Genomic DNA, 23,300 nt, shown 5'->3' on the forward strand with positions numbered 1-23,300 from the left:
TTTATTCAACTGCATTAATTGCATGTGTAGATGCTGCCTGTGAGGAGAAGAACTTCTGTTAGCTCAGGCCAGCCAGATGCAGAAGCTGCAGGCTTGGTCAAATACTCTCATGGATTAGGCGAGCCAATAAGTGAGGAGAGGACTCTGGCAGCTGCATGGTGGCCCCAACAAGGGCTTTGAGTCTTTTTGTTTGAAGTGGTTGCTTGCATTTATATTTTAGTTTATACCGGAGGGCCAGGGAGTGGCTGTAGGGGTGTTAAGGAGGCCAAACAAAGGTTCCTGAGGGGCATGCATGTTTTGAGCCTTGCCAGGGGCAGGGGTGCAAGACACAGGCAGGCTGAGGCCAAGACTGGGAGGATGGAATTAAGCATCCATTTGTTAAATTTGCAGTTGACACCAACCTGGGTATGTCAGCAAACACTTTACAGGATAGCATTAGGATTTGAAATGCCTCTATTAGATTGAGATAATGGTTTGAATTAACCAGAGGAAGGAATCCTTCAATTCTACAGAGCACTGGTAGAGGCCCTACTTGAAGTACTGGCCCAGTTTTAGGCATCAGGGTTAGGAAAGTTTGAGACAGATAGGAAAGGAAGGAAGCAACAAAACTGTTTAGAGGTACAAAAAACATGACACATGAGGAAACGGGGGACGAGTTGTGAATAGTCAGTCTAGGAAAGAATAAGGCAGGATTTTGTATCAAAATTCTAACAGAAAAAGGGTGTTGTAAATGAGTCACTGAATCAAGTCACTGTCCCTCTGAATCAGCTGAATCTGAAGCAAATACTTGCTGCTTCACACAGGCCTACTGGCCAGTTGATATGGCTAATGGTTTCAGCTACCTAGGGGGGTAACAGTCACACTGTCAAGTTTGTTGCAAGACAGGGAAAAGTACTAATCCAAAGGGCTCCTCTCCCACAGCAGACACCCTAGAATCAACAAGCCAAGTTCTTTGTGCTCCAGTTGAGAATCCTGGAAGCCAGGAAGTGAACTAAAACCCAGAAAAACTGTATTTAGTCCCTGGTCCTCCCCTCTTGCAATCCCAACCTTCTTCCACGCCACAGGACACTCACATTTTTGTGGGGCTCAAGGCTAGGTTGATCTGGCGCCAGCTCCCCGATCAGCAGTGACCTCAAGTACTTTCTTGCCAGTGCCTTGTCAGGGTGGAAGGCTACAAATGCATCCTGCAGAGGTTTGAGGGATACAGGTGAGAAAATGGGCAGAGATAAGTACAAGACACCTACAGCTTTCACAACTTATTTTGGGAGGAAATCATGGTTGCTTTGTGTTGGCACATTTTTTTTCTAATTGAAAGATAATAAATGTTATTTCTAATACACAGTTGATAAGTTCTGTCTTTATCAGGATTCCTCCTGACTTCAGTAAGTATATGAATAAACCATATTAATCTCAGGAATGTCCATTTCCACTTTTGTGCATATCTCATATTCTATAGTGTAGGAGTAAATTTAGTCGGGCTTCTGGCCTACTTGAGTAGAAAAACAGACAGAGAACAGAAGTGCTGATACTGCTTGTTTCAGTTACATGTTTTGAGATAAGAAATCCTGCATGCCTTATTACCCTGTGCACAGGTGTCCAATTAAGTAAACTTGTTTTAGTTTCTCCAAGGTCATATTTTTTTTCTCTCTTTATCTATCTTAATTATAAAAATGCTTAAAAAAACTTACAGAAGAGGAGGACTCCTTTGAAACAGACAAGTGAGTGATTCCCCTTGCTGTATGAAATCCTGCCTGTGATCATAGTATAGCCCTAAATAAAGAAAAGCTGGCTCTGTCAGTTCTGATTCAACCACAACATGAAGTTTGATTTCTTCCACAATATGTAGAATTAGAATAATATCACATTTGTTCTCTCTGAAGGACATTCCATTGGAAAAAAAGGGAGAGAAAAGGAAAAGAGGAAGGAAGAACATAAAGAAATGCCATGGTAGAAGCTGCAACACAGCATGCAATCTTTATGCAGTAGTCATGCAACAAGGGGTGGATGACCAGAGAATAAGCCCTGGGTACTGACTATGGGAGGATGCCAGAATGGAGGCAGTGGGGTGCTAGAGGAGTGGCAGATGCTGGTGTGTTTGGTTCAGGCTCACCCAGGGGCTGTTAGCTGTGGCCATACAAACCAGAGGCAGGAGTTCTCTCTTCTATTCACTGGCCACATCTACACAAGATGCTGACTGCACAGTGGTTACTACACAGTCATTTAGTAATTGTATAAGTTACTGTGTAGTAGCATTACTGAACAGCTTTTAGGTGATGCTGGCTGTGCAGTAACTCATTACTACTGTGCAGTAGCATCGCATCATGCTTTGTGCCATGTGATGCTACTGTGCAATAGTAATGAGCTATTACTATTGTCAGTGTCTCATATAGACATGGCCCCAATCTCCCTGCTGTGTGGCCAGCAGCTATGGCATTAACCCTCTCACAGCTGCCATGGAATTAAGGGTTTTACACTCACATTTCACAAACAAGTCAGCAGTAGCTGTGAGAGATTTAACTGGTAGCTTTGCAGCAGCAGCATCTCCCACAGTGAAGGGAGAGTAAGGTTGACAAGGGGACTCTGTCTCTGCTCCGCAAGGGGGAAGCTTCCAGCCCCTGTGGCAGGTAAGACTCTTCTTAACTCCAATCTCCATTCTCCTGAGCTTGGCACAACCCTCTTCCCTATGCCCCTGTTCTTCTCAGAGCACAAAAATAGTTAGATATGCCTTTGCTGTGCAGTTTGCTCTCTCTCAAATTATTAAGCAAAGAGAAGAGAAAGTAGGAGGAGACAGAGAGGAAAACACCTTTAATTCACTGGTATCTGGCCATATCTCCACCCACCCAGATTAAAACAGAAATCAAGACTAATTCAAGAAATATTCTCAGAGAACTACTGTTTAGTGGTTTAAATTTGCTTACGCTGACAGTAGAAAGAGTCCAGGCACCCAACAAACTGCAATATGAGGGAATGGGAGACCTACCTGCCAAAGATGTGCAACCTGATTTGCTTTCCTGAAGGAGAAAGACAAGCTTGAGACCAGAATGAACAGTTTAATGTTCTTTAGAGGAAAAATAGCATTTCAGCCCCAGTATGTGAATATAAAATAAAATAATGGTCTTGTTACACTTTGCACATTGAACTGCTCAAATGTTGATCAATGTGGGTGCATCTACATCTGCAATTAATATGATACAATAAGCTCTGGAGCAGTTTGAGCCTGAGTAAACTACTTCCAGATGCGGTGTCTACACATGCATCTGGTACAGCAGCAATTTGAGCTGGGGTGGAACAGTTTACACCAAGGTTACTTCTGCCCTAATCTGCCCTCGGCTTCAGGTGGTAAAATTGGGCAGTGGAGGGACTGGCTAGGACATGAGGGTGCTGAAAGTACAGAGCCACATGGCTAGGTGCTAGGCAGGCATTTTGCTCCCTGGTGGCTGGGCTGGTGAGTTGCAACTTATGTCTGCAGTCAGCATCTATGCATGCATTTAATCACAGTTAATTACACTGCCATAAGATAGTGGTGTTCCTGAAAGTACTATTTTATGGTGCATGGCCACAACCACTCCCTGGGCAGTAGAGTTCAGGGGATATAAAGTTTGTCCACACTGAACTGGAAGGTGGGGGAGGGGACACTGAGCTCCAGAAGCCACCTAAATTTAATGTATAACAAGGCCCTTAGACAAATGAGAGATGAGAAAATCAAGATAGTGGCAGCTCTGGGTATGCTCAATAGCTGATCTTTAGGTCCCCAAGTCACTTTCTACTCAAAAACTTAGGAACTAACTGGATGTGTCTACATGTCTCCACATGGCGCCATGTTTTAGTACTTTCTTGGAGACAGTACTAAAACACAGCCACATGTACTGTGGCGTATAGGCGGTGCATGATTAGATTCACTGGCTACATTGCCATTGCAGCATGCTGTAGCAAGGCATCGCATCATTATAGCGATGTAGCTGGTGATCACTTGTAGACCTACGTGATCACTACATCACCATAGTGCTTGATACAGCAACATGACACATCGCTATGTCACAATAGGGTGACATGTAGATGTGTCCACTGCTGTGGATGTGACTAAGCAGTCAGTGAGGGGAGCTGAGTTGCCAACATGACTTAAACACTCATATTCTCCTTAAATGAAATCTAGGCACTTAAATCCATTCCTTGGGTCTGGCCCTAAGTGACTAAATCATTTTTGAAAATCAAAATGATGCAGAGGGGGAATATAACAAAACAAAACAAAGAAAAATTCCAAAGCATTGAACAGTTTGTTCTTGGGTTTTCCTTTTCCTTTTTCCTTCGTTAGTATTTTTAAGCTGCCTCTGCCCGGTTATCTTCTTTAATTCTCAGGAACCTCAGAAACAAGGTTCAGATTCTAAGTGGACCTGGCCTTGTAACAGGGTGTTGTACTCCTGTTACAAGGAAGAGACCAATGGGCAGAGCCACAGAGCAAGGTTCCTTTAAGAATAAAATCGAATTGTTGGTGAGAGACAGCAAAATGGCCAGGGGAAAGGAGAGTTCTCATGGGCAGAGAGATTGAAATAGAGAAGAGGATCAGACACAGCTAACTGGTAATAGAAATATAAGTAAAGCAAGATTTACAGAGATGGAAGCACCAGTCTGAAGCACAAATGGTCAGCCTTAGTCAGCTGATCCAATGGGACCCCAAGACATAACCTCTCCCAATAACTCTCCCATGCTAGGTACAGAGGAGAACTTTATTGGTTACAAGGTGTAGGTTTGGAATAGGGTACAGGATACAGCAATATCAGAGAAATACCTTAGAGCAAACTGGCATGATAGCATTTGATCACACATCTGAGTTACAGCAAGCTATATATCTAGTTAGTTCTCAAGTAGCTTACTCACACATATCATCTAGAGGCAGGTGGAGATTCCCTCTGGAGGCAAGCAGTTCATTGACCATGAATTTCCAGAGAGAGACAGAGGGTTTTGGATGGCCCAGCTTCTTCGAGAGTTCTCATCATGGCTGCTTCCCTGCCTCCTGGGCAGTTCTTAACTTATATAGACCTTATGACCTCATTTACCCAATCCAATGAAGGCCAGCAATTGTTGGCTGCCAGCCAACCAATTTGAAATGCATCATTGGTTGCCAGGTAGACTGGCAGGGTCTCTAGCCCCCTCCCATTGCTTAGAACAATAGGGAGTTTAAGCCCCCATCCAGGTGTGTGAGGCCAGTCATGTAGGCAGAGGGAGCAGGTTTCCCCCTCCCTCAGGATTGTATCCAGCTCAGGTTACAACTCTGGGTTACCTGCAGCTGATGGGGCCAGAAGTGACTGCCCTCTGCAGTGACTATGGTAACCAAATTGTCAGATTAGGCATCTGCCTGAAAGCAGAGTTTGGGGAGAAACAGAGATGGCATCCTGCCACACCTGTCCCCCACTTACCTCCTCTTTTTTTTTTTTTTTTTGGACAACCTCTCTGATTTATTTTGAACAACAAGGCATCACAGGTGACTAAAGATGGGGAGTACAGGATCGTGCAGCCATGAACCAAACCCAAGAGTCATTCACCCATATCTTCCTGTACTGGGTCCCAAAGAGATTCACTTTCACTCTGCTCATGTCACTATAAATCCATTAATTTGTCTTCATTGTAAAGCACCTTAATCTGTCCCTTAAGACTGAATCACAAAAAGCAGCAGGTAGGAGGAGGAACCACTCATATTTTGCTTTAATTGGTTTTTACTGTCTGGAGAGGAGCAAAAGAATAAGTATGAAGACATCTGATAACTGGAACAGAATCAGGCCTACAGTGTTTTTTAGGGAAGATCTGCAACATATGATAATGGTCATGCTTGAAGATAGGCTGCAGATACATGAGGACCTAGACAGGCTACCAAGTTGAGTGGATTGGAATCAAATGAAATTCAACATCAAGAAATGTAAAGTGCTTCATCTGGGAACAACTCCCTCCCTGCCCCCCCTCTTTTACATACCTACAGGCTTGGCAATGCCAAACTGGCCAGCACCATGAATGAAAGGGACCTGGGGGTAATAATAGATCACAGTATGCATATGAGCTGTCAGTGTGACGCTATAGCCCACAGGGCAAATAATACCCTGGCATGCATCAATTGATGCATCTCCAGCAAAACTAGGGAAGTGATTTGTTCACTCTACTCAGCACTGGTGAGATTGCAGCTGGAGTACTGTGTCCAGTACTGGGAGCCATACTTCAACAAGGATGTGATAAAGCTCAAGAGAATCCAGAGAAGGGTAACCTGTATGATCAGAGTCTTGCAAGGCAAGACATACGAGGAAAGGCTGAGGGACCTGGGACTCTTCAACCTGAAAAAGAGAAGGCTGAGAGGTGTCTTGATAGTGGCTTATCGCTACATCAGGAGCATACATCAATGGCTTGGCGAACAACTGCTCACCAGGGTGCCCTTGAGGATAACCAGGAGTAATGGACATAAATTCCTGGAAGACCATTTCAGACTCAACATTAGGAAAAACTTCTTCACAGCCAGGGTGTCCAGACTGTAGAACAGGCCCCCTCCAGAGGTGGTGCAATCGCCTACCCTAGAAATCTTCAAGAGGAGACTAGATGGTCACCCTGCTGGAGTTACCTGACCCCAGTTGTCTCTCCTGCCCAGTTGAAGGCGACTGGACCTGATGATCTTCTGTGGTCCCTTCCAGTCTCACAATACATGAATCTATGAATCTATGACTGTAGTCTTCATTTGTCATGGGGGGAAGGAAAGTGATGTAAGTGATGGCTTGAATATAGGACTTGTGTAGTGTATAGAAAAGAGGTATGATCTGGTAGAAACCTACAGTGAAGGCAATAAACCAATATATTCCATTCAATGGCCAGGCAAGTACCTCAGGGTCATAAGAAAATATAGCTGGAAGGGAACACAAGAAGTCTTCCAGCCCTCTGCTCAAGACAGGATCATCCCTAAACCATTCCGGTCAAGTGTCTGTCTAACCTGCTCTTGAACATTTCCAGGTATGGAGATTCCACAACAGCCCTAGGAAGACTGTTCCAATGTTTAATCATCCATCTAATAAAAAGTTCCTCCTAATCCCCTCTTTTGTGAACTGAAGCCATTGCTCCTAGTTCTGTCCCCTACAGACACAGAGAAGTCTGCCTCCATCCTCTTTATAATTGCCCTTCAAATATTTGAAGACTGTTATCCAATCCCCCGCTCAATCTTCCTTCAGCCTTTCCTTATCAATTATCAATCACCTTTCTCAGGTTTCTAATATTTTTTTCTCTCTGCTGTACATTTTGCAAGCTGTCCACATCATATTGAAGTGTGGGGCCCAAAACTGGACACAGTACTCCAGGAGAGGCATCCCCAATATTGAATAGCATGGAAGAATCACTTCCTCTGATATTTAAGTGACACTTCTGTTTATATAACCTAATATGCCGTTGGTGACAAGAGCACACTTCTGGCTCATATTCAGCTTATGATCTGCTGCAACCTCCAGGTCCTTCTTTGCAGTACTTTAGCCTAAGTAGTCATTCCCCACTATGTATTTGTGCATGCTATTATTCCATCCAAAGTGCAGGACTTTGTAATATCTTTGCTGAAATTTATTTGATGTATTTTTAGAGGTAATTCTGGTTCCCAGTCCTAGGCTCCAAAAAGTCTGCCACTCTACCTAAATTGGTGTTGTCACAGGCATCTCCCAGATGAATGGCCAAGCCGCAGTGAAATAGCCGAATGCTAGGTCATAACACGAGCCTCTGGACGGGTGACCCCTGTCACGCTCATGAGGCAGGGAAGTCAACCGCATCGAACTGCCAGCGAAGCAGGAAGGAAATTGCAACATAACTGGCTAAGCAGAAAACAATGAGGGGACTGCAGTGAGGAAGGGGCTACTGACAAGTGAACAGAATGCTGGCAGGGAGGTAACACAATTGGCCAGTAAAAGTAAGTGAAAAAGAGTAAGGGTATAAAAGGGTAAAGCCACGAGGCCCTGATGGGGGAAGTTCGAACCATAACTTCAAGCATCAAAGGGCCCGCAGACTGATCACCCGCAGGGTCGCCCCCCACCCCGAGCACTGCCTTGGGTTGTTCTTGAGGCCTCCGTGAAGAGACTAACGTTCCCAGCCATGAAACCACTCCTTTTGTTTGCTGTAGTGGTAAGCATGCACGTAAGACTGTAGCTATTTATGTTTGTATTTGTCTGTCTTTCCTGTAAAAGACATGAGCTGTTGACCAAGTCTGGGTCTAGGGTCTTGGCTAGCTGCAAGGTCGTCTGCGATCTTGAAAGCAAGGGGCCTTGACCTGAACCCCATGACTCAATGGATGTAATTTCCCATTTAGCTGTTTGTAATTGTTTTGATTGATTATGTTTTGATTGTTAAATGACCTTTTAAGAAATATGAGCCGTTGACCAGGTCTGAGACTAGGGTCCTGGCCAGCCGCACCAAAACCACTCGTGGTTTTGAAAGCAAGGGGCCTTGACCTGAACCTTGTGACCCAACGCACATCACTCCTCAGCTTTGATTGTTTGATTATTGTGTGTTGTCATAGATTAGTATTATATAGGAAATCATTTGCTTGAGTTGTCAATATTTTATAGGTTAAAGCCAAATAAATATTGCATATTAATCATAAACTGCTTCCTCAATGGTGTCCAGCCCACCGATCTGGCCACAACTGGGCATTTTCAACCTAGTGCAACAGGTGTCTGTTTCAACTTATGTAAAAATGGTAATGAAAGGAAATGCGGAGGTAACCTAAACTTCCATATGCATGTGTACAACTTCCACTTGTATATGTAACCACATTTTCAGTGATCAATTCTAGCTGCTTTCCTTCCACCCTTCTTTTCTTATTTTTCTTGTTCTTTCTTCATTTCTCAGTTTCAGTCTCTCACAAAAACTACTCAGTGGGCACGTCTACATGCCGTTGTTACTTTACTGTCATTTAGGACTTCCTTTCGGAAGTCCTAAATGACAGTGCGGTAACAGCTCATACTGTGCTGTCCCTGCTGTACATGTTTCTTTTTCACCACTACATCGCTGTAGTGATGCACTATACCAGGGGAGCAGGTCACTACAGTGACAGCTGCAGCTTCACAGTTCATGGCCACTAATGGCGTGTCTACACATGCGTTTGATCCAGACTCAGTTCATTTAGGTGTAAACTTCTGTGGATTAAGCACTTCTGGGCAGGCATTTAAATTAGAGCTGTGTGAAATGGCACTGTTCCATTTTGACCAGTATTTTGACAGAATAGTGTTCCATTTTTAATTTTGTTTTGACTCAAAACAGCTGGTCCATTCCTTTCCACTGAAACGTTTTACCGTTTTGACCCTGTTCCGACATTTTGCCCATAGGATATAAGGGGGAAGGTAATGAAACAGCCTATAACTTTGTCATTGCTGGCCTTATTTTGATGAAACATGCAAGAATGGTAGTCACTTCTGAGGGCATGAAGCCTCCCATGTTTCAAGGATATAGGTACAGGGGGTTCAGAGAAACTGCACCCCAAAATCGTGACAGTAAAACTCATGTCACGTGTATGTGTTAAGCCACAGCTAGGTCAAAACTGCAGGCATGCTAGCCAATCCTGAGGCTACAAAGCCTCAGGTCAAATTGAATTTTGCTTTCAATTTTTGTTCATTGACCTCGTGGGACGTCCCCTTTGATGGCTGCTGGATGGCAGCTGTCAGCCCCAGGGGTCACATCCGGAAGTATGTACAGTCTCAGGAGTCCGATGATGAATTTTGATGAATTCACTGCCATGATGAATTGGGCTCTGAGAGAGGTTGATGGGGGGTATCCAGTCCCAAGCTTCAGTCTCCAGCACTCATTAGTTCAAACCAGGGCTTCTGTACTTTTAACAGTGAAGTTGGAAGGCTCTGTATTGATTCTTTCCTCTCATTAGTCTGTGGTTTCCGTAGGTGTTAATACTTGCTCATTAACTTGTTATTATAACTAGCTACCGTGTTACGCAATCAATCATGATTCACTCAGGGACTAAGGTTTATGATCTGACTTTTGCATCTGTCTAATAAACTAGAATTTTATGATGATCCTGTGAGTTGGTTCTTTGTAGCCAACATCGTAGCCACACCAGGGGCTAGCAGGCCCACAGTTTTCACCTCCCTCTGCCCCAAGTTGGACACAGTCAGTTCCATGTCACAAGTTTTGCCTGTCAGCAGCTAGGGGTGCAGGGCCCCAGAACCCCCCTGCACCTATCTTGACAGCTGGTAAGCTTCATGGCTGCAGCAGAAGCAAGCAGGACTGCAGCTTTCACCCTGCTGTGCCTTAACACACACACACACACACACACACACAGTGTCATCCATGTCATGAGTTTTGCTTGTCCGCAGCTTGAGGTACAGTTTCCCCCAAACCCCTGCACCTATTTCCTTGAAACTTGGCAGGCTTTGTGGCCTCAGCAAGAGCTACCATTCCTGAAGTTTTGACTCACCTGTGGCCTAACACATACACATGACATGAATTTTGCTTTCAAGACTTTGGGGTGCAGTTTCCCCAAACCCCCTGTACCTATCTCCTTGAAACTTGGCAGGCGTCATGCCCCTCAGAAGGGGCTATCAGTCCTGCAAGTTTCATCCAAATCAGGCCAGAAATGACAGTTATAGGCCGTTTCACCTTTCCCCATTATAGCCTATGGGCGAAATGTCGAAAGGGTCAAAACGGCAAAATGTTTTGACTCGCATCATTTTGTTTTGAGGTTGTTTTGACCATATCTGTTTCATTTTGATTTTGCTGTTTCAACCGCAAAACAATTTGACACAGCATTGAAACAAAACTGGTAGCAAAATTTCGCACAGCCCTAATTTAAATATGCGGGGTACTAGGGAGCAGATTTGCTGCTTTTAGTGCCAAACTTCCTGAAGCCCTGCAGTGGGCCCCTACTGCCATCAGGGGGAGCTCCAGTCTCCAGTTGCAGCAGCTAGAAACCAGCAGCACTACCACCTCTGGGCCCACTGGGGCCATGAATGCTGGCAGCACATGGTTCAGCACACCTGGGATGATGAGCAGTGGCTGGAGGCCTTCCGCATGATCCAGGTCACCTTCTGAGACGCCATGGAGCAGCTCCAGCCCTGGGCTGCCTACTTCCCTGTTTCCATGTGCTGCTTCCTGGATGGCTGGGGTACAGGGTGCCTCAGTGTGGGGGCTGCCTGATGTCTAGCCCCTTCTGAGGCACCCTGTGCTCCGAGCAGCCCCCCTGCAGTACATGGAGCAGTGGGACTAAGTGTCATGCTGCCAAGTGCATGAACAGGTATGTGCACTGCACCACAAAGTAGTGGCACAAATTTGTGCCACTACTATTTGTGCTGCTGCAAAGTCATGGCCCTACTCATAGGGACCTGGCCCTACTGTCTTGACCTTAGTACTTGCAGTATTTTTGTTTATGCAATAAAGATGCAGAGCCAGAATTGAGCTTGGTTTTTAAATTTGTTGTTTTGAGTGAATTTGAACCTTTGGATTTTGTCCCTGGTTCCTTGTTTCTATTCTTATATTTTGTTAGGAGAATAGAAATTCCAAATTATTGATTTATATTAGGGGCTGTGGGGAGGGAAACAAAACTTGTTCCCCCTAAAATGAAACCTGAAAATATGAGTTGACTTAAATGCCAGGTCAACTTATAATCAGAACAATACAGTATTTTTCTTAACTTTTTATATATGGTGAATTAAATTATCTTTTCCCTCAGTCTCTATTAAGATAGGCAGAAATGATTTTTTCTACATTTCACTGTCTTGAAGAGAAAAGCCTTCTTTCTTGGTTCTGCCCTCACAGTGACTGGTAACCTGATGCCAGTCTTATGCCTCATGGTGATATCCTGCCTTGTGCTTGATAAAACCCCTGCCAGACTTCCCTGACCCACTGATTAACCATGACTTGTGCCCCAACTCTAAAGCATTCCAGGCTCAGGAATACCCTTGTCCATCTCTATTGGCTCATAGCTGGTGTCCTCCACCATGATCCTCTGGCTCTCACCATGGCACCCTGCCCCTGCATAGTGGCTTGGGACACAGGTGCCCCCGGGTTGCTGGCAGGAAAACTGACTGATGTCATAGACTTTCCTGCTGATCGCCAGTTTTTGCTCTTGATGTGGGTGCCCGTTGCCCATGCAGAGATTAATTTCTTCCCAGGTGATTAATTGTGGGGAGGTCACATCACTCTGGATTCATTGGTTAGTGCTAGAGGTTTCCCATAAGTACAGAGTTTTGGCAGTAGGGGGAGTGGTAGCATGGCTCCCCCTTTGCCACGTTTCTGGACCCTGCCAGCCAGCCCTGCAAGCCAGATGACAATGCCCCAGTGTGGATCTGGCCCATGGACTTGCGATTGAGCACCCCGGTCTAGAACTTGCCCTGATGCAGTCTTTCTTGGTTTCAACTAACTTAATGTGATTACCATGAAAGCCAATGTCCAAACTCAGAAACAACAGTCAATAAATAAAGGTCATAAACTCAGACCTCACAAACACCCAGGTATCTAATCTTCTGACCTGTCTTTACAATTAATCTGTCCTCTGTTCTGTGATTCAATATTGCCTGTCTTCATTTCATTCTAGCTACTGACCATGGTGCCCATGATTTTAGTCTCTGATCTCATCTTCAGTGGGAGTACATTTGTTGCCATAGTTCATGCTTCTCAGACCCATGTATTACTCCCCATAAACCTATTTCCATTTTTCTCTTTTCTCCACTACCCTGTCTCTATGGCATCTTGTCTGCCAGTTCTCCCTAGCACTAGCAGAGATCCAGAGGAACATAGGAAGGTCATAGCGAACACTTTGCACTCCAACTATATTTACCTCCCGTTTTCTGAGTCTATAGATGCCTTAGAGCTGTGTACCAGTCTTAATTCCCTACCATTGTGATATTCTAGAACAGTGATTCTCAACCAAGAGATTTTACACAGGAATCCCAAGTGTTAAAAAAATTCTGACCTGTAGTGATGTGTCTGAGATCTCTGCAACGGAACAAAAATTCTCTATTGTTTTTCAATAATCAAAAAAGTGAGCGATCAATTAACATGTGGCACTTTCCAACTGGTACTTGCAGCCTAATGAGGGGTGTCTTGAGTCTAAAATGGTTGAGACCAACTGTCATAGAGCAATGACTCCCAAACACCTGGTTCCACAAGCTAGAAAAGTGGTGCAAGGTCTGCCCACAGTCTGGATCCCACAAAGGGTTGGGCTGTAGGTCCAAACCTGTTCCACCCTCATCTGACCAGCCTCCACTCTGATCCAGGTACAAGGGACCCACAACCAGATGAGACTTTTTTTTTTATTTAGTGTGTAATAGAGGCTCGATTGAGAGGCTTAAGGAGCGGCGTGAGACACACGGGTGAAAGCCCATCGCACCCTGAAGTCCTCCAGTGACCCCCAACTGCCGCGGAGTGCCCTGCTGACCCCCAGCAGCAGCTGGAGGTAAGTGAGGCCATGGTGGGAGGGGACTAGACCAGCTCAGCTGCAGGGAGGTGGCTGATTAGGAACTGGGGAGGGTCTTGCCATGCCCCGGCCCCTACTTAACCCAGCCCCCCAGGAGCCACGTGACTGGAGCCTCGCAAATAGGCCATGCAAACAGGTGTGCTTGCCTGCCCGGTGCATGAGGTAGCATGGAGTTTGCACAGGAGGGCAAGTGGGAGAGCCCAAGGCCCTGCCTGTGAGGCCCCACCCTAGTGTAGGCAGTCCCAGCCATGGCTGGCCTCCCAGTAGCATGCCACGGATGGCAAGACTTCTCTTGCTTCCAACTGTCCCCCTCCACTAACAGGCTTTACCACTGTATCCATTTCACTTGAAAGAAGAAAGCTAGCATTAGCCAGCTGCACAATTGTGTATAAATTAAAGAGGCACTCAATATGTGTTTACATAGCTCCATGCATTGTCTCCCAGTGCTGGGAATTAGCACCCTCAAGCCCAATTGCAGATCAGCCTGCCACTGTGCTAGGCATTAGACATTCAGAGAACAGACCAGTTAGGGTTACCATATGTCTGGGTTTTCCTGGACATGTTCTCTTTTTTGATCTTCTGATCTCAGTCCAGGGTTTTTTAAATACCTGGACATTTACATCAAATAGCCGGGATTTTGGTCAGCTCAGCTTTAAAGTTTTTCTCAGCACTTCCTGGCTTGCCATGGACCAGCTCTGGGACTTAAGGAGCCGGCAGCCGCACCTAGCATTGGACTGGTTCCAATGTTGGAACGCAAAGGCTAGCTCCGGAACCCCGTAAACCAACGGACATCCTATAAACTTATTACAAAGAAACTAACAACTTACTCTAAGTCGTCTACTTGCGCCAGCTCGGCGAACCTCGAGGGCGGTTATAAAGCTACCTCCAATCCCGCCCCACAAGCCGCGTGCTCGCCCGCTCCGCAAAGCCCGTGGCTCCCCAAGCGGTGCCGGAATTGCAAGCCCGGCATTCCGCCACAGTTACAAGCATATTTATACTTAAGACAGAGAAAGAGATAAAAAAATACACCTTGGAGACACAAAACAATAGTAAATTACACAGAAACTTAGAAAGTTTACTTGAACAAACTATCTATGCATAGGGCAAGATATCAAGATAACCCAAGGAATGCAGGAATGCGGATTCCTTATCTCAGAACATTTGAATTAAGCAGTATCAGCACATCTGGTCTTCTTCTGTTTTTCTAGTCAAGTAAGCCAATTACTTCTACAGCAGTAAGAGTTTGCATGTGTAGATAGTGACACTTTACTGCTCAGTAAATTAGTCTACTGTGAGCTAAAACATTTATTTTTCTTCCAAATGCCAGCCCCCACTGTTATGGAACCTATTGGCCTCAGGATGTCACTGAACCTCCTGCTCCAGTGACATTGCTTTGAACCTGCCACTCCACATCTGAGCAGCTGAGGGAGAAGTCTGTCCCTAGCTGATATTCTGTTATGCACTGGGTGAGTCTACATATTCAGTTAATGCTATTTAGACTTACTGTAAAGTAATTTACTGCACAGTAAAACAGTCCTCAGAAGTCAGGACTGTGTGTACATCCTTTGGAGAACAGATTTGCTCCTTATAGGATTAAGCAGATCCAGACCTACTCCTGCTCTGCTCTGATCTCTGCTTCTATGCCAAAGGTATGAGGGAGGACAGACTCAGCCTGACATAGATCTTTTTTGGGGGGGCAGGCTCACCCTGGCTAGAGATGCTGTTCTGGGAGCCTATGGTGAGTGCACTATGGATGCTTCCCACCCTCCCCCAAGCAGTGGTGGAAACAGCACCATGTCTGCAAGACACTTTTCTTACCACTTCCTCCCTTATCCCCCCACAATAGGGCACCTGGGCAGCTGCCCATGAACCCCAGGCCCACAGTGTACCCCCAAGATGACATGCATTCTGGACAATTTCAAATCAACAATCTTCTTTCCACCACAACACACTCCTTCCTATCCTTCTTCCTCAACAATACATTCCACCCACCCTGCCTCCCCAACAACAGCCCCCACCCTAAACCCCAACACCCACCCAAAATTAAAACACCCTCATCCCCATGCAACTATTTATAAGCGTGTGGATGTTGCAGTCTCAGGAGGAATGGTGGGCTGGAGGCATCTATGATGCAGAGCATGGGGAGAGTCACCCAGAATCGTGACCTCTGGCAGCACCACAGCAGGTGCGGACACAGCAGTAAAGCCGGAATTCCAGGGACTTAGCCAGGGGGTTTTTATAGATTCATAGATTACGAGGGTGGAAGGGACCTCAGGGGATCATCGGGTCCAGCCGCCCTGCAATTGGCAGAAAAGACAACTGGGAGTCAGGTGACCTCAGCAAGGTGACTGTCCAGTCTCTTCTTAAAGAATTCCAGGATAGGCAATTGCACCACCTCTGGAAGGAGCTTATTCCAGTCTGGATGCTCTAAATGTGAAGAAGTTTTTCGTAATGTCGAGCCTGAAACAATCTTCCAGGAGTTTGTGGCCATTACTCCTGGCTTTCCCCAAGGGTGCCCTGGTGAACAGCTGTTCACTGATCCCTTGATGTACTCCCCTGATGTAGTAGTAAGTTGATACCAAGTCCCCTCTCAGCCTTCTCTTTTTCAGGCTGAAGAGTCCCAGGTCCCCCAGCCTTTCCTCATATGGCTTGCCATGCAAGTCTCTGATCATACGGATGACCTTTTCTGGACTCTCTCAAGATTTACCACATCCTTGTTGAAGTGTGGCATCCAGTACCAGATGCAATACTCCAGCTGCAGTCTCACCAATGCTGAGTAGAGTTGAAGAATCACTTTCCTAGTTTTTCTGGAGATGCATTGATTGATGCATGCCAAGGTACAGCAAGGATCCAAATGCTGAGGGCAGCAATAATCTGTTGTGCTTGCAACATGCCCAACAATCCCTTTTAGAAGGGCTGAAAAGAGTGGGCAGAAAAAGAGCAGACTGGACCAAAGTCCAGACTATTAAACAAGGACAAAATGAACACCCGAGTGATTACTGTCAAAAGCTCCTGAGTACTATGAATAGACACGGTGGTGATTTCGACCCCAGCAGCCTTGCCAACCAAATGATAGTAAATTCTGCATTTGTTGGTCAAGCAACTGATGATATAAAAAAATATTTCACTAAGCACCACCCTGATTGGACCACCAAAACGCTCCCCCAGCTAGTCAATCTGGCTTCCTATATCTTTGACCGACACCCTGAGGTCCAGAAGCAAGAAAAATTAAAGCTGAAGCAAAAGGAAGTGAATATGTTAGCAGCTGCCCTCACTCAACACTTCCAAGCACCCCCCTGGCAAGGCTATAGCCGAGGCCGAGGGAGAGGGTGGGAACAAGACAGACCCCGTACTTGGTCTCCCCAACCCTTCAACCAACCAACAAGGGGACCTCAACCAGATGATACCTGCAATTATTGAAAGCAAAGAGGGCACTGGAAGCAAGATCGCCCAGTCCGTCCATGAGGGGCCCCTGCACCATTTAATGTTCCCCGCACGCCTGCCCCGCCCAAAGTTGACCACCACCAACAATACCTGGAGGAGTCACCTGAACTTGAGTGTGAGGGAGCGGTGGCTAGGGGCGGCCGTGAGCTCCCTAGCGCCGCCTACCGTCACGTTAGGGTGACGTAGCACCCTCAGAACCTCGCCCGCCACGACTTTGATGGTTAAATATATAATGTGGAGGCTGCCAGTTTCCCTAATGGACTGTCTTGTTGTTCGTCCCTATTCCAGACTGGGGGTATCTATATGCATCCCGCCTTAAGGGCAATGCGTGCCTCCAAGCCTCCCCCTCAGCACGCCCCAAGCCTCGCAGCTGTTCTGGGGGACGCTTGTATGGTCCCTCGCCCCTCGGGTGCCCTTGTTCTCACTCTCGGGCACCGGGGCTCTTCGCCCACCTGGCGCCTCCTTGGGCGGGCCCCAATTTCTAGCCCATTCCCCGCGCCCGGGCCTGTCACGCTGGCGCCCAGCTACTTGCTGGCGCCTCCTGGGTCGGCTCGCCAGCGCCGCTCACTACCGGCGCCCCCTGGGCCGGGTTCTAGCCGGCGCCTGGCTAATCGCCGACTCTCCTTGGAACTGGAGCGTTTCGCCGCCCTAGTCTCGGAGCCCTTGGGCCGGCACGCTCTCGCCGCCCTAGTCCTAGCTCTACCGCCGTCCTAGTCTCGGCGCCCTTAGGCCGGCACTATCGCCGTCCTAGTCCCGGCGCCCTTGGGTGGCTAGCTAGGCTGCTCTCGCCGCGCTAGCCTTAGCTCTATCGCCGCCCTAGTCTCGGCGCCCTTGGGCCAGCTCGCTATGCCCGGCGCGCTAGCCTTAGCTCTATCGCCGTCCTAGTCCCGGCGCCCTTAGGCCGGTGCTATCGCCGTCCTAGTCCCGGCGCCCTTGGGTGGCTAGCTAGGCTGCTCTCGCCGCGCTAGCCTTAGCTCTATCGCCGCCCTAGTCTTGGCGCCCTTGGGCCGGCTCGCTCTCACCGCCCTAGTCTTGGCGCCCTTGGGCCGGCTCGCTCTCACCGCCCTAGTCTTGGCGCCCTTGGGCCGGCTCGCTAGGCCTGGCGCGCTAGCCTTAGCTCTATCGCCGCCCTAGTCTCGGCGCCCTTGGGTGGCTAGCTAGGCCTGGCTATTCGGCCCCTCTCTGGGGCCTCGCCCCTCAGGGGCCCCTACCGCGCTCCCTGCGCTTCGCCCCTTTGGGCTTCCCCACTCTGGGGCCAACACGCCGCGCGCCCCGCCTCTGCCCCGCTCCGGGGCCTTGCCCTCTCTAGGGCTGATTCCGCGCCTCTTGCGCCCTGTCTCTGCCCCGCTCCGGGGCTTTGCCCTCTCTAGGGCTGACTCCGCGCCTCTTGCGCCCTGTCGCTGCCCCGCTCCGGGGCTAAACACCGCCCTTATGGGCCGGGGTCTGTACCCCCGCACACCGTGCCTCCCTGGCACAATATGGTGCCCTGCAGCACCGACACTAGTGCCCCTGGCATTGTGCCTCAACTGGGCACTGGGGAACCCCAAGCTGTTGGGGAAGCTCCCCTTGAGGCCTCCTCGCTCCCCTACAGCCTCACCCGGTCCTCCGGTGTAAACTGCAACTTAAACTCCAGCCCTCTGGCTGCAACATAAACAGAGGCTCCACATGCCTAACAATAACTCCAAGCCCTGCCAGGGCTCTCAGTCCTACCTGCAGTCAGGGTGATCTTGTTCCCTGCATCATCGCAGCCTGTTAGTGGGGTAAGGCTGCAACCACCAACTCAGGCCACTCAGCTCAAGCCACAGAGCCCCTGCTCCTGCAGCAACCAGAAGGGAACTGTGTTTCTAGCTCCGGCCTCAGCTGGTTATAAAGGCCTGGCCCTGCCCTCTTCTGGCCATGTGACCACCTGGTTGTCCTGGCAACCAGGTACCTGAGCTGCCTGAGTGATTGACAGCTCTGCCAATCACCCTCACAATCACGGAGCACCTCTGTGACTCCGTGACATTGAGGATTGACATAAGGGGGGGCTCTTCCATGAGATGAACCTTGGAGATTTTAATGAAACTTCACACAAATTAGAATGTCCATCCTCTGAACCATATATTAACCTAGAAGTCCAGGGTCAGATATATAAATGTTTAATTGATACTGGCGCAGATCTTTCTTCACTGGGTGTCTCCCCCGGTCAGGTCAAATTAAGAGTAGCAAAAACTGAACTGGTGGTAGGAGTCTCAGGAAAGCCCTTTAGCATCCCGTATAGCAGGGATGGAGGGCTTGGCCAGCAGCTGCCTGTGGCAGGGGCTGCCCAGTCAGCTTACCACAGTCTGAGGACACCTGTGCATGCATGACCCCTGATCTGAGACCAGGCAGTGCACAGCCTCCTGGTATCATGCATGTTGTCTCAGGAATGTTGCAAACTCTCACAAACTCCCTCTTTCTCCTGGCTCTGCAGGCTCACAAGCTGCATTCAGGGGAGAAGCACCAGCTCCCACCAGGAATGTGCCCTCAAGGTTGCTGCCACCCTTGGCTGGGGCTCTCCATATGCCACCACCAACAGTGATGAATGTAAGTCTGGACCCTGGAGCTGCATGGGCTGGTCACTGTGGAAGAGGAGTGGCTGGCAAATTCATGGGTCTGGCACACTGAGGACATCACAAGTGAGTGGGAGAGAGACCAGGAGGACCAGGCTTTCTGGGAGAGGCTCCTGTCCCTTGAAGAGAGGCACACTGCCCTTCTTGAGAGGATGGTGGGGGCCCAGGAGCAGCAGGCCATCACAGTGGCCAGGGCAGTGGAGGTCACGAAGGAGGACTGCCAGGTGCTGGACACTGTCTTGGCCCTGAGAGTCACCTTTCTGCTACACACTGCCCAGCCCCCAGCCCTGGCTCTGCCTGTCCCTGGAAGCCACCCACCACCCAGCAGCAAGCCCTCCAGTTGGCTTGAGTTGAGATGTACTAATGCCTCCAGTGGCCAGGTCCTTCTGCACCCACCATATAACCCCTGATCAGGAGCTGCTTGAAATGGGGTCAGCACCACATGTGGGCCCTGGCCCATGCTGGAGGAGGGGAAGCCAGCTGCATAGGCAGAGCAGTGGCTGCCCTTGCCCCTGGGTGAGCCCCCCACCTTCTGGCTTCACTGAAGGGCCTGGTCCTGTGGTGGTGCAGCCAAAGGCTGGGGTACTTGGCACTTGTCCCCAGGATCTACTCCATAGGTTCCTCTACCCCACTGTTCTCCAACCCAGAAGAGCAGACAGAGCACAATGTAAATAGACTGCATGGGGAAGAGGGTTCTCTGTTGGTGATGGGAGGTAAGGGTGGTGGTAAGGTGAATTACAGAATTATTATATTGGTAGTGAGGGAGCGTGTGGGTGTGGGTGTGGATATTGAGGGTGTGGGTGTGTATGGAGCTTGGGGGGCTGTGTGTGGGTAGAGCGTGACTGAGGTGTGCGAGGGGGTGTGGGTGTGGGGGTTGGTGTGTATAGTAGTGCAAGGGGGTACGGGTGCATGTGTATGGTTGGGTGTGCATGTGGGACTCGACTTATGAACACTCTCTCTCTCCCTCTCCCCCCATTGCGCTCTTGCGCACACACACACACACACACACACACATATGCTGTCCCTCTTTCATTGCACAGACAGATACACTCTGTCCCTCCCTTATTGCACACACACACATGCACTCTCTCTCTCTCTCTCCCCCTTCCTCCCTCATTGAATGGATGCATGCACACACACACCCCACCCCACCTCCTGCTTCTGACTCCAAGGTATCAATGTAGGCCCTGTGCTCCCGTGGTCTGGTGATGTAGATGGGAGCCCCGTGGTGCTGGAGTGGTGAGTGGGCAGGAAAGTGAGAAAATGGCAGCTACAGATGGGGGAGAGTGACAGTGAGTGGGCACACAGGACCTCACTGATGTCCTGGGGCCAGCACCAGTGGGGCTTAGAGTGGGGTGGCAGAAGCGTGGGGCTGGGCTGGCAGGGTTCTATGAAGCCAAGCCAGCTCCCCCCTCTCCCTGCTGGCGAAGCCTGGCCTGGATCCACAGAGCCCCTGCTGGCCCAGCACTCCTGCCACTCTGTCCTGTGCCCCTGCCAGCTCTGGCCCTGGGATGCTGGTGCAGGCCCTGCACTCCCACTCAGCTGTTGCTGCTCACCCACACACCTACTCATTGCCTCTCCCCCACACTACCTGCAGCCACTTTCACTGCTTTTCTATCTGCTGCTGCCATGCTCTGGCACTACGTGGTTCCCAGCTGCATGGGACTGTGACTGCAGGACTCAGCAGGAGCCAGCATGGCCCAGCCCTGAGGACTGAGGTGATTGCCTGTGGTCCTCCCCTGCCTTCCCCTCTTCTGATCTGAATTTCTCTCTCTGGCAGAGGGAGGGAGGCAGGAACAGCCCCAGGGTCCCAGGCCAGAAGCATCTGCTAGGCTGGGGCAGGGGGGTGGGAGGGGTGGGCAGGGGGGCCTTGCTGCTGGGCTGCTGGATCCTACTTCCAGCTTCCCTTAGGTCCTACTGCCCTTGGCTCCTGTCATCTTTGGCAGGCAGCCAGGAGCAGAAACTTACAAGGTATAATATTCATGTATTTATTTTTATTGTATATTTAAACTATATCTTAGTTAGAATTGGATATAATTAACTACCATAAAACTCCTAACTTTTCACCTGTTTTTCTAGCACCTTCTAAAATTATTATTACCCCTGATGTTCTTTTGCTTGCTTCTTTCCTTTGCCTCCTCTTCTCGTAGGCTAAACTGTGGTCAAGCAAATGCAAGGAAATACTCGACCTATTGTCACAAAGCAGCTTAAGGTTTGCCATGGTGTACAAGAACCTGGATCAGATGAAAGAGTAAAAGCTGGATGTCATGAGAATACCAATGGCATCCAAGTGTAAATCTTTGCAGGGTCTTTCCCAGTGGTCATATACACATTGAATAGGAGGAGCAACAGAATGGAACCCTGGGGATTCCCATAGGAAAGGTCCTGAGGAGCCAACAATCACAGCCCTCTTGGGCCTTCCTGGAGGAAGCAGCACAGTGTTGCTGCAAATACCCCGCAGCTCCCAATAAACACAGAACATGTTGGGCATGATGAACTCCTTAAGATAAGCTCAAAGGGGAACAGCTTGAAATCATTATTTCTATTGTTGCATGACTCCCAGCTGTCAGCCAAACACTGGGGCATAGAACACCCTGCCCTGAAATCCTTGCTGTCTCATTTTTTATGGCAAGTGACTGTGTTGGGAATGCTGCAGGTTTTGCAAAATACATAATGGGGAGGGAAAGAAAAGAGAAAGCAGAATGGGAAGGGGTGGTGCACTGTTAGGCTATTGCATAGCTGTGTGTCCCTCAATTTTCAGTCCTGAAACCAGCTGGTTACCCAGGCATTTGACTGAATGGACATATTGCAGCTTTTAAATGCATGCTATAAATATTCTCTAGTCTGTTCCCTTTTGCCTTGTTTCAGGAGGCTCCAGCAGTTGTAGAATGTGCACTGTGAGAGAGGGTGAGGTCTGCAGTTCTGTGCAGACACTTCTCTGCCTGTTTGGCTGCAGGGTTAGATGATTAATGGGGTGAGAGGGGGAAGAGTGCAATTGGTACCACAGCACTAACTTTCTGTAAGCACTTTCTCCCCTTACAATTTAATCGCATTGCCAGAAACTGTCAGCATTTGTGAATACAACACTGCTTTGATTCTTCTTTCTTCTCTTTCCCTTTCCTTTTCACGATTCTCTCCAGAGTTAATTTAAAAAATTGCTGGGGCCTTTGGACAGAGAGAAAGTCAAGGAGAAAAATGAGAGATTAATCTTGCAGCCAGCATAAAGGGAAAAAGGGGGTGCAAATGCCAGTGATGGAAGGGAGCCTGTGGTTGATACAGTTGTGCTTGGAAGCAACTGGATAGGGGAAGAGAGGTATATGAACTGGAGGAGTGAACACTGCTTTTAGGAGACATGGCTAGGCTCTGGAGATAGATCTGGTTCTGTTGGCCAGTGATGGGTGCTGAGTAGGGAAGAGCAACGCTGGTTTTATTGCTAGGCCTTGTAGGCTACCAACAGTAGGTAATGGGAGACATGGCCTTTGGGAGGGTCTGGTTGGCCAGAGGTTGGAGTAAGGTAGAAACCAGCAGCAGTGCATCAAAATGCAATCTAGGCTGAATCCTCCCATGGTGGTGTGGGCATACAGTTCCAAGTGATTAGAAGGGCAGGATACTTGACTTCCTCCTGTCTTGCATCTCCTCAGGCCCTTATTGGGATAGCCAACAATTGTGCAGGATGTGGGTACAGTGTTATGCCCAGGAAAAGTGGATGTGAATAGGCCATGTTAAACCCTGCATGGAGGGCCAGAATAGAGCAATACGGTAAATTCCCATTAACTGAATCACTTGCCAACTGAGACTGAAAAAACATAACTTCCTCCTAATGGCCACAAAAGAATTTC

The 23,300-nt window shown here is 48.4% G+C and overlaps 1 protein-coding gene and 1 long non-coding RNA gene across 3 annotated transcripts in view; one reads left to right on the top strand and one right to left on the bottom strand.

Moving 5' to 3' along the window:
* Window positions 1–2,134, bottom strand: part of LOC149871304 (acyl-CoA (8-3)-desaturase-like) — a 29,839-nt gene extending 27,705 nt beyond the window's left edge. Inside the window, exons 1-2 of the mRNA XM_090034464.1 lie at window positions 2,111–2,134; window positions 1,074–1,184 (exon numbers count right to left, since the gene is read on the bottom strand). Coding sequence (XP_089890590.1) covers window positions 1,074–1,184; window positions 2,111–2,134 — 135 coding nt within the window. The remainder of the gene's footprint in view (window positions 1–1,073; window positions 1,185–2,110) is intronic.
* LOC149871303 (uncharacterized) overlaps window positions 1–23,300 on the top strand; it is a 98,503-nt gene that overhangs the window by 60,420 nt on the left and 14,783 nt on the right. The window contains exons 1-2 of one of the 2 annotated variants that reach the window (XR_016440523.1): window positions 8,013–8,127; window positions 13,271–13,405. This is a non-coding gene — a long non-coding RNA (uncharacterized LOC149871303). Of the gene's footprint in view, window positions 1–8,012; window positions 8,128–13,270; window positions 13,406–23,300 lie in introns of those variants that run through there. The other variant, XR_016440522.1, reaches the window with a different exon arrangement.

This window comes from Crocodylus siamensis, chromosome 2 (genome assembly GCF_052110815.1).
Source record: "Crocodylus siamensis isolate JL-2025a chromosome 2, ASM5211081v1, whole genome shotgun sequence".
In the NCBI taxonomy this organism is placed as follows: Eukaryota; Metazoa; Chordata; order Crocodylia; family Crocodylidae; genus Crocodylus; species Crocodylus siamensis.